General features: G+C 38.9%; 2 protein-coding genes across 2 annotated transcripts; both read right to left on the reverse strand.

The window, feature by feature from the left end:
- Positions 1-5,386: 5,386 nt before the first annotated feature.
- LOC113330830 lies at positions 5,387-9,357 on the reverse strand. The gene is made up of 6 exons (XM_026577637.1): positions 8,735-9,357; positions 7,864-8,665; positions 7,604-7,789; positions 6,585-7,521; positions 5,477-6,497; positions 5,387-5,390 (listed from the first exon to the last, which is right to left on the reverse strand). The coding sequence occupies exons 1-6, from the start codon at positions 9,355-9,357 to the stop codon at positions 5,387-5,389; spliced, it is 3,573 nt and encodes a 1,190-aa protein (XP_026433422.1).
- Positions 9,358-9,359: 2 nt separating this feature from the next.
- On the reverse strand, positions 9,360-10,475 carry LOC113330831. The gene is made up of 3 exons (XM_026577638.1): positions 10,031-10,475; positions 9,784-9,948; positions 9,360-9,742 (listed from the first exon to the last, which is right to left on the reverse strand). The coding sequence occupies exons 1-3, from the start codon at positions 10,473-10,475 to the stop codon at positions 9,360-9,362; spliced, it is 993 nt and encodes a 330-aa protein (XP_026433423.1).
- Between the last annotated feature and the right edge of the window lie 1,565 nt (positions 10,476-12,040).

Here is a 12,040-nt window from a genome sequence, read left to right on the forward strand (position 1 = left end):
GTGAATTTAGACTCCAAAAAACGAGCCCACTTCTTAGAAGAAGATTTAATAGACCACCAAAGATTCATAAGCAAAGCCTTGTTCATAGTTTTTAAACTAGTGATTCCAAGACCACCCTCCTCCACAGGACTGCACAGTTTATCAAAACCAACCACAAAAGCTCTAGAAAGATTTGAATCACCCGACCAAAGGAAATTACGGATCACACGCTCACTTTGCTGAATGAATTTCACCGGCCACTTATACACAGACATCTTATGAATGGAATAACTCGAAAGAACATTTTTAACTAGAACAACTCTGTCTTGAAAAGAAAGCATCTTACCTTTCAGAACCGAAAGTTGCTCTTTAAACTTATCCACCACATTGCTAATATGATGATATCTCACTGCACCAGGCATAACTTTCACCCCCAAATAACGATCAGGAAAATGCGTAACTTCCATCCCTAGAAAAGCAGCAATGGTATGACGTCTACTCAAAGAGCCACCACCAAAGTAAATTTTGCTCTTCTCTCTACAAACACGCTGACCTGAAGCTTGCTGATAAGAATCTAGCAACTTCACCAAACTTCTCAAGCTTTTCATATTTCCCTTGCAAAAAATCATAATATCATCAGCAAAGAATAAATGAGTTGGAGCAATACCATTACGCCTAACCAGGTGAGACATATCCTTGTTTTGAAATAGTTTTGTGATGTTTCTACTAAGAACATCCTCAATCAAAACAAAAATAAGAGGCGAAAGAGGATCCCCCTGACGCAACCCTCTATTAATTTTGAAAAAACCTTCCGGGCTACCATTGAGAAGAATAGATATGCGCGCTGACTCCAGAATTTTCTGAATCCACAAACACCAATCCTCAGAAAAACCATATCTTCTAAACACCTCCATAATGAAAGACCAATTAACAGTATCAAAAGCTTGAGAAATATCAAGCTTCAGGCCCAAATTACCATCCTTCCTTTTGATGTGCAGCTCATTCACCATCTCAGAAGCCAAACTAATATTCTCATGAATATTCCTACCTTTCATAAAAGCCACCTGCTCCTCTGACACTAACTTATCCAACACCCGACCAAGTCTAGTAGCCAGAATTTTAGTGAAAATCTTGAAGAAGAAATTGCTTAGACCGATAGGTCTATATTTCCTCAAGCTATCCGCACCTCTAACCTTAGCAATCAAAATAATTAGGCTAGAATTCGAACCCTTCGGAATTGACTTAGAAGTCCAAGCATAAACAATAGCCGAATGAAGATCCTGCTGAATTATATCCCAACAATGTCTATAAAAACACCCTGAGAAACCATCCGGACCCGGAGCACTATCCGCACCTAAATCAAAAACTGCTGATTTAATTTCATCCAAAGAAGGAATGGCATCCAACATCTGCCTTTCAGTCAAAGAAATGGACTCATGCTCATAATCAAAGAGTTTATCCTCAATAGGAAGCTCCACACCATTGAACTTCGACTCATAATAAGAAACCACATGGTCACGAAGATGAATAGGCTCTGAGATAGTCACACCATCTTCAGTAACCAACTCCGAGATTGTATTTGCGCTCCTTCGAATGTTTATATTGCTGTGAAAAAAGAAGTGTTACTAGAACCCTCCAAAATCCACCTATTACGAGCCTTTTGTTTCAACATAGTAAGATGTTGCATACGAACATCTTGAACCGCCACCAGAGAATCCTTCATAATGTTCAATTTAGAAGTATTAAAAGGATCCTCATCAGAATTCCTACAAGCCACTTCAAACTTAAGTTGAGCTTGTTTCAGCCTAGCATTAACATTTCCAAAGACCGTTTGATTCCACAATTTGATTAGCTCCTTCAACCTTTTCAATTTATAAGGAAAAATAAAATCCAAATTACCATAAACCGGAGACTTCCAAGAATCTTCCACCATTCTCAGGAAATCAGGATGAGAAAACCACATTTTTTGGATACGAAAAGGAGCACGCCTAGGCCTCGGAGCAAGGAAAGGAAACCCAATAAGCGTTGAATGATCAGAAACTTCCCTAGGAAGAGCTTTACACCGCCAATTCGAAAACTTAGCTAACCAAGGCTCATTGATAATAGCACGATCCAATTTACTAAGAATTCTACCAACACCAGATTGACCATTAGTCCAAGTAAACTTAGACCCCAAAGAATCTGCTTCAAAAAGATTATTATCCTCCATCCAATCAGAAAACTCATTAATACAAGAGACACGAACCTCACGGCCTCCCTTCTTTTCATCTTGACGAAGAACACAGTTGAAATCTCCCATTATCAGCCAAGGAGTTGTAGTATCCACAGCTGAAAGTTGAGACCATAATCTTCTTCGAAAAACTTGAATATAACTAGCATGAACAAAAGAGATTAAAACCCCCTCAGTTCTAACAGTAATTGCTTGCCTAGTCATATTAACCACCTCCGGCTCTTCAATATTAGCACTCCACAGGATCCAAAGATTCCCAATATTATGCATAGAAGAATTATGAGCAACCTTCCTCATTAAACCAGTTAATTTAACTTACAAATTACCTTGTCAGAGAACTTAATCTTTGGCTCAGCAACACAAAGAATCTCCGGCTTCAGATCATGAACAAGTTCACGTAACTTCTGCCCAGCCTCCACCTTTGCCACCCCATTGATATTCCAATAGAGCACACGCATCAGGAAACTATATTCTTTGAATTATTACTAGCATCAGGAATCCTATCAGAATTCCGTTTAAGTATAACTGGGGAGAATCCCTTTCTAACTCGAATTCCCAAATCATTGATCTCAGTTTTCGAATCAGACTTGGACTCCTTATTTGTACTTTGTTGAGAAGTACTTTTCTGATCATTAGAAATCCGAATCCTAACAGGTTTCCTAGATTTCTTTGGCTGCTCCACGGGTATGTCAGACCATTTAGACCCCCTAACACCTGACGAAGCCTTTTCTGGAGTGATTTCTTCATCTGAACTCTCCTCCCTTTGCTCGTTGGATTGCTGCACAGAATCCAACCCCAACTCAGCAGACAAAACATTGAATTTATTAGGAGAAAGCACACAAGCATTCTCATTAATAGCTTTGTAGCGAGACAAATTCTCAATATTGTCCACTACAACATCACATCCCTTCCTTCCTGAAGTTTCAAAAGGAGTAGAAGAAGAGCTAGCATTAGTCTTATCAGTGATAGAGTGATTAGTTCTAGCCAATTCACCACTCCCTACTGACTTAGCTGAGGTTCCAATTTCACCCACTGGTAACCTACTAGCTTATACTCCTTTCTCAGCTAACGCCTGCTTTGCTTTCTCTAAAGCTACAGACGCTGCATGAAAAACAGCTTCAGAAGAAGCTAGCTCATTCTCAAGCTGATTGGTTTCCTCCACACCAATAGCATTCTCCTCTAATTCACCTGGTAACACAGCAAGAACACCATCATGCTCCGCATCTTTTGAAGCATCATGCTCCGCATCTTTTGAAGCATTATCACCACCAGGAAAGTTCTCAGCATTCTTTCCTTTACGCTGCCTCCTATTCCTAGCAGTTTGCCAGCCTTTGGAAGAATCTCCCTTTGATGTAGTATCAGCCTTTGAAGAGTTATCATCACCCTTAGTTTGCCTCCTGCACTCATCATCATTGTGCCCAATAATGCAGCACTTCATACAGAATTTTGGAGCCCGTGGAATCTCCAAATATTGCCAGAAAGTACGTCCCCCAGCTGTAATCTTGATTCTACTAGGAATGTGCTTCGCAAAATCCACATCCACCAAAACTGAGGCAAAGTTACCGTACTCTAGATTAAGAGTTCTCTGATCAACTACAATGGGAGTGCCTAATACCTTCCCCATAGATAACAAGTTCTTCTCTGTCCATAGTTCTGCATGGAGACCTGGAAAGTGAACCAATACGTTTGCATGGGAAGTTTTTTGACGTTCAGGATCAAAACCTGGGTACCAATCCATTAGTTTGAGCTCATGTTGATTTACATACCATTTAGTGCGTCGAATCCTCTCTTTTGTTTCAGCATCATGTAACATAACCACGAAAAATCCTTTACTCATAGTGATAAACCTTGCTGAGCTAGGGTTTATCTGCCATTGATTAACCAAGCTGGATTTCACTTCCACAAACTTCAATCCCGTGAAGTTCAGACGTGCAATAAAACTATGCTCAAAGGGTTTACATCCTTCTTGATAAAAATCAGCTGGAATAATTAGAGAAGGCTCTCCATCAATCAGAGTAGGGTTTGGCAAGCTATTAATATCAACACACGTAGGCTGCAAAGTCTGTTTTCCTTTTACTTTCTCCGCAAAAGATTGTTGCTGGGAAATAACCCTAGAAGAAGTTACTTGTGTTTCCTCAACCATGATGATCAGATTGAAAAAACGTTAAGAAAACTTGAAAAAAAAACAAAACCCTAGAGAAATCGCCAGACTTTCTCTTTCCTCATGTTTTTTGTTTTTTTGCGACTCCGAGAACGGCAGTGGTTAATGAATTTAGTGATTGGTTGGATGACAATGGCCTTTTTGAAGTGGAATCCTTGGGTTGCAAGTTTACTTGGTCTAACATGCAATCTGGAGTTCATAGAATTATTAGTAGGCTTGACAGGGCAGTGATTAATGAGTTTTGGTTGAATCGTTTTCAGAATTGGCGGTGTAAAGCTCTTCCAAGGGAAGTTTCTGATCATTCTCCTCTTAATGGTTTTCCGTTTGTTAACACGAGACCAAGAAGAGCGCCTTTTCGAGTTCAAAAAATGTGGTTTGGGCATCCCGATTTTATGCGTATGGTTGAAGATAGTTGGAAGGAACCTATTGTGGGTTCACCGGCCTTTATATATCCTCAAAAATTAAAGCGTCTTAAAATTGCAATGAAGTTGTGGAATCAAGAAGTTTTTGGTAATGTTAATGTTAGGCTGAAACAGGCTCAGCTTAGACTTGAAAGTTCAATGCGTTTATCGGATGAAGACCCTTCGGATGTGGACAAATTGAACTCGATGAGAAGTGTGGCAGTGGAAGTTAATGATATTAGAATGCAACAAGTCATTATGTTGATGCAAAAATCCAGAAATCAGTGGTTAGTTGAAGGGGCTAGTAATTCTAATTTCTTTCATAATTCTATTTGCATTCGTAGGAGTAGTAATACGATTTCGGAATTGGTGGATGCTAATGGGGTAACGGTGACTGATTTTTTTTTGATAAATCAAAAATTTGTATTAATAGATAACAAATTTTACAAGAAATAGTTTACAAGAAAAGAGGTTACAGCAACCCCAAAAACTTGAAACTATTTGAACCGAAAATAAGCAACATTAGGATGTTCAACAGAAATTAAGAAAGGAGGTTTCCCATTGTAGTGTACTCCCACTTCATTACTCAATAAACAACCCCGCTTTGCCATTGCATCAGCTGAAAAATTCACCTCTCTAAAAGTGTGAATGAAACGTATAGACGTATAGTGTCTATAGATCATAATCCATCTATTCCTTGCAAACCAAGGAATTGAGTCATTCTTGAAAGCTTCAACAACTCCCATAGAATCAGACCGTATACAAATACAAGAAAAACCCCATTGCATAGCCCACTCCAAACCAACAATAATGACGTACAATTCTGCTAAATAATTCGTCGTGACTCCTAGATCAATACTCATAGCACCAAGAACTGAACAATGCTCATCCCTAGCTACTACACCTGCACCCGCAACGCCTGGGTTACCTCTCGCCGCTCCATCACAACAAATTTGTAATTCATTAGTCTTAGGCGGTAACCAAAAACAAGCCACAGGATGATGCAACTTCACACTACGGTGCTGAACTCTAAAATAGTTCAGAAGAACAACATCATCATCACTATTGTTCATATGACCCTTGAGCCGAATTGAATAATCTTGTATCAACTTCAGAACGCGCTTATGAAAGATACTCCAATTAGGCTTTTTATGCTCGAAAACAGCCTTGTTCCGCAACTGCCATAGCTCCGACCTAAGAACAAGGTTGGCAATAAGCCACAGATCACGGACAATATGACTCCTTCCTTTTGTTGCTTTAAAAGAAACAATAAGGTTAGCATTAGGTTGTAACTTGAACACATCAGCTAGCCAATTCCAGGCTCTTGTAGCAAAGCAACACTCATATAACACATGAGTAAGAGTTTCCTCTTGAACATCACACAGGCAGCATTTGTTAGCAAGAGAGATTTTGAACCTGCGCTTGATAAGGTCATACGTAGCACAAACTCCACATAAGAATTTCCAGTTCTGAGCAGCAAGAACAGGATGAACTTCTTTTCTCCACAGAAGCTGCGTACCTTCTAACCGAGAATACTTCTGCCGAAGCAACTCAGTTGCAGACTTAACACTGAACTCACCCTTCAACTCCGGCATCCATACCCTAACATCAGCTCCACCCATAGGAATTGGCATCCTATTCAACTCTAGACCAGCAGCAATCAAGTATTGCAAGTGAATTTCAGGAATATCCCAAAGGCCATCCTTTAAAATATCACTTACTCTAGCTGTTGCATCGAGAGAATAATCATTTAGCACTTCAGCAATACTAGTCTTATCAAACTAAATGTCATAATAAAGAGAAATATCTCTACCATCACCAATTGAGACCTTAGTATTCTTTTCCACACAATTATACACACTCCTTAAACCAGGCAAAATAGAAGATTTAACCCCCGAATGCTTAATATAACCCTTACGATCAAATAATTTTGCCTTCAGGAAAAGAGCCCACTTCTTTGTAGAATTACGAATCTTCCACCAAAGTTTCATAATAAGATCTTTGTTCATAGTGGCCATACGAGTTAGTCCGAGACCCCCCTCCTCAAAAGGGCAACAGATTTTATCAAAATCCACTACCACTACACGATTAATGTTCGAATCATTAGACCAAATAAAGTTACGGATAACCCTCTCACATTGAAGAATAAACTTACGAGGCCACTTATAAATAGCCATATTATGAATGTAATAACTGGCAATAACTGATTTAACAAGAACAATGCGATCATGAAAAGATAATAACCTCCCTCTCCAACCAGCAAGCTGATTTTTAATCTTTTCAACAACATTGCTAGTATGGCGATATCGAACAATACCTGGCATAATTTGAACTCCCAAATAGCGATCCGGAAAAGTAGCTACACTCATCCCCAAATAAGATGCAATATAATTACACCAACTCGAAGAACCACCACTATAATAAATCTTACTCTTTTGACGACAAACAGTCTGACCTGAAGCACGCTGATAACTTCCCAACAAGTCTACAAGATTATGAAGACTTTTGGAATTACCTTTACAAAAAATCATTATGTCATCAGCAAAGAAAAGGTGAGTAGGATAAATACCACCTCTATTTACCATGGGCGTCATCTTTTTATCACGAAAAAGCTTCGTAATATTTCTGCTAAGAACATCCTCAATCAAGAAAAAAATCAAAGGGGAGAGGGGATCACCTTGACGCAAACCTCTGTTAATTTTGAAGTAACCTTCCGGACTACCATTCAAAATGACAGAAATTCTAGCAGACTGCAAGACATTAAAAATCCAAGCACACCAATTTTCAGAAAAACCATACTCAGAAAACTTCAAGCACAAAAACCCAATTTACCGTGTCAAAAGCTTGAGAAATACCAAGTTTAAGGCCAATGTTGCCATCCTTGCGTTTATAATGCAACTCATTAACCATCTCCGACGCCAAGCTAATATTCTCATGAATATTTCTCCCTTTCATGAAGGCTGCCCGTTCTTCAGACACAAGCTTATCCAAAACTGTACCAAGTCTAGTAGCTAGGATCTTAGTGAAAATTTTGAAGAAAAAATTACTAAGACCAATTGGTCTGAAATTTCGAAAGTATTAGCACCCCTTACCTTAGCCAGCAAGATGATAAAAGATGAATTAACACCATTTGGAATACTACCCGCTTTCCAACAATGAATAATGGCCTTGGTTAAATCATCATGAATAATATCCCAACAATGACGATAGAAACAACCAGAGAAACCATCCGGCCTTGGGGCACTATCCGCACTCAGATCAAAAACAGCTTGCTTAATTTCTTCCGGGGAAGGAATCATATCCATGGCGTTGCTCTCCTCAACAGAAACTGAAGCATGCTCAAAATCAAATAAATCACCTTCTATCACCGGATCTTGGCCATTGAACTTATCCTCATAGAACTGAACTACATGATTACGAAGCTGCTCATAATTTGTCAAACAAGTCCCATTCAAATCAACATGTTCCGAAATAGTATTAGAACTTTTTCTAATTCTAATACTACTATGAAAGAAACTGGAATTACTTGAACCCTCCACCAACCATTTGTTCCTAGACTTTTGCTTGAGTATAGTTAACTGTTGCAAACGAGTATCACATAAAGTTTTCATAGCATCCTTCATTGCTTTTAGATTAACAATATTACTAGGATCCTCATCTGTAATAAGGGCTGCTGTCTCAAAACGAAGTTGGTCTTGCTTCAAACGAGAATTCACATTACCAAAAATCCTCAGATTCCAATCCTTCATTGCAATCTTCAGCCGCTTCAATTTATAAGGGAAAATAAAATCAGGAGAACCATGAACAGACAAAGTCCAACTCTCATTGACCATCCGAAGAAAATACCCATGTAAAAACCACATCTTTTGAACACGAAAAGGAGCTCTATAAGGCCTAGGAACAGAAAAAGGATAACCAAGAAGAGTAGAATGGTCGGAAACTTCCCTAGGAAGAGCTTTACACCGCCAATTCTCAAATTTAGCAAGCCAAGCCGCATTAATAATTGCACGATCCAACATACTAATAATACGACTAGTACCAGATTGCCTATTACACCAAGTGAATTTGCTGCCCAAGGAATCCGATTCAAAAAGATTATTGTCATCCATCCAATCACTGAAATCACCAATGACAGACGATCTTATTTCCAAGCCACCTTTCTTCTCATTCAAACGCAAAATACAATTAAAATCACCTATGACCAGCCAAGGTGTAATTGAATCTTGCATAACTAGTTGCTGCCAAAGCCTGCGCATAGTAGTTTGAATGTAGCTAGCATGGAAAAAAGAGATATACACACCATCAAACGCAATTGTAATAGCTTGTTTACTAGAATTAACTACAGAAACATGAAGCCCATCCTTATAACAAACCCAAAGATTTGAAATACCAGAATTAGCAGAATTATTAATAATAAATGAAGAATAACCTTCAGAAATTAGCCTCCTCCCAAAATTTGCTGAGCACGCCACTTTTGGTTCAGCAAGACCAAAAACTTCAGGATGGAAATCTCTAATCAGCTCCCTAAGCTTAGAATGTGCTGCTGTACGCGCAACACCATTGATATTCCAAAAAATAACCCGCATAATTAAACTCTGGGTTGGAGTTTATTATTTAGCTTCAGTTGCTTAACCGAGTTTGAGGAGGATTTAGGAACTGATTCCTTACGAGTACGAATACCCAATGTCTCATCCGAGTCTGACAAGGAATCCTGATCCTGATCAGTTAACGCATTCAATTTGTTTTGCATATCTATAACCTGCTGCCTCTTAGCTTGTTTTGTAAGCTCACCAAGTTTACTGAAAACCAAAACATCATTTCCAGCCTTGTCACTTAGGATGTTAAACTTGTTGTTAGAGACAAATTCTGAAGTTTCTTCAAGCGCATTACACAAAGGTGTGGACGAGGATGTAATATCAATCCTAGCAGGAGGAGGAAGTTTAGTTCTTGCCAATTCAACATTCCCCCTGCCTTAGTATTCAAGCTTGAGGTACACAATGACCTAGATTTACTATCTAATACTGAATGCGTAAGAATGGCTTGCTTGTGTTTTTCAACCTCAGCAGATGCCATACGCAAAACAGCTTCAGATTGAGCTAAACTATCCTGCAACTGTTGTTCCAACTCAACAGTGTCACTGATGCAAAAAACATTATCAGCCACATTATTTGAAGTACCTTCACCAACGTGAGTAATCTTTTCAGGCACAATAGCCTGTCTTTCCCTTCTTCTTTCGCCTAGCTTCTTTCCATTCCGTACCAGCATTGTTCTCATGATGCTGTTGCTTGTTAACTAACACAATAGCCTGTTGTGAATCAGCATCCACTTGCGGAGCTTTGACATCTTCACCTCTTGTTTTCTTTCTACATTCCCCATCTGAATGCCCAATAATGCTGCACTTAGAACAGAATTTAGGTCTTTTAAGGATCTCAAAAGGTTGACAAAACTCACGTTCTCCCACAGTGACATTAATATCATCATATTTGAGCTCAGCAAAATCAATATCAATGAGGACCGAAGCAAAGTGACCATACTCATGTGCCAACGTTCTTTTATCAACCACAATAGGAAATCCTAGAGTTTTCCCCATTGCAAGTAACGTTTTTTCAATCCAGAATTCCATTGGAAGCCCAGGAAACTTGACCCAAGCTGTGGAACGTGAAGATCTTTGTTTGTCAGCATCAAAACTAGGAAACCATTCCATGAGATTTAGTTTCTGTTGAGCAACAACCCATTGTTCAGCCTATAAAATCTTCACTTCATCCTCCTGCGAAAATAACTTGATGATGAAGAAACCTCTATTCAACGGAACAAAGCGAACCCGGCCTTCACCCAGCTGCCATTGATGTTCTAGGTTTTTTTTCACGTCAGAAAAGTTAAGTTCTTTGAAGTCTAACCTTCCAATAGGACTAAACTTCCATAAATCACATCCTTCCAGATGTAACTCATTAAGAATCTCAATAGAAGGTTTTCCATCTTTCAAAGTAGGGTTTGGCAGAGAAGAAAGATCCACAGAGGTTTTAGGAAGCTCTTTCCTACCCTTGAGTCTATCTGCATATGTTAAAATCTTAAAAGGTGCAACTATATGATTTGGATCAACAGGATCTCCCACTGAATCACCAAAAGATGATCCAAGATGAAGCACGTACAAAAAAGTTTGAAAAAATCTCCAAAATCGCCAGAGCAAAGAGGAGAGAGAAAAAATCTCCAATTTGGATCAACTAGACGTTGTTTTTGTAGCAATCATAACGGTGACTGATTGTAATCAGATTCGTAACCTTATTGTTGATTATTATGAGACAAAGTTTAATGGTGATGATTCAGTTCCAGTTGAAGCTCTTTTTTTTAATATTGATCATAATAGTATTTCTCTTGAGGAGAGTGCTAGAATGGATCAGTTGCCCTCAATTGATGAGATTCATGCAACCGGTTTTTGATTTGGGTGCGGATAGTGCGCCAGGGCCTGATGGGTTTGCTGGTTTTCTCTATAGGCATTGTTGGGAGATTATCCGGGACGATTTGGTTAATGCTATTCTGTTTTGTTGGTCTAATAGATTCATTACTCACGGCGTGAATTATAGTCTTCTCATGCTTCTGCCTAAAGAGAGAGGTGCTAATCTCTTCGTAACTTTAGGCCGACTGGTCTTAGTAATTTCTTTTTTAAGATTTTTACTAAGATTTTAGCTACGAGGCTTGGTAGTGTTTTGGATAACTTGATTTCTGAGGAACAAGTGGCGTTTATGAAAGGGGGAAATATCCATGAAAATATTAGTCTAGCTTTAGAGATGATGAATGAAACGCAGATTAAGCGGAAAGATGGAAATGTTGGGTTAAAACTTGATATAACTCAGGCATTTGACGCGGTTAGTTGGACTTTCATCTTGGAGGTGTTTCGAAGATATGGTTTTTCTGAGAGTTGGGGTGACTGGATTCTCCAAATTCTCAAGTCTGCTAGAATTTCGGTTCTCGTCAATGATAGCCCGGAAGGTTTCTTCAGTATTGATAGAGGGCTTCGTCAGGGTGACCCTTTGTAGCCTCTTATTTATGTGTTGATTGAGGATGTTTTAAGCATAAATATCCCGAAATTCTTTCTGAGGGCAAGATGACTCATATGGTTAATAGAAAAGGTATTGCTCCTACCCATTTCTTTTTTGCTGATGACATTATGATTTTCTGTAAAGGTAACATGAAGAGTTTGAGAAATCTGGTGGATTTGTTGGGTTTATATCAACGTGCTTCGGGTCAAACAATAAGTCGAGAGAAGAGTAA

Source organism: Papaver somniferum, unplaced genomic scaffold (assembly GCF_003573695.1).
Source record: "Papaver somniferum cultivar HN1 unplaced genomic scaffold, ASM357369v1 unplaced-scaffold_119, whole genome shotgun sequence".
Lineage (NCBI taxonomy): Eukaryota > Viridiplantae > Streptophyta > Magnoliopsida > Ranunculales > Papaveraceae > Papaver > Papaver somniferum.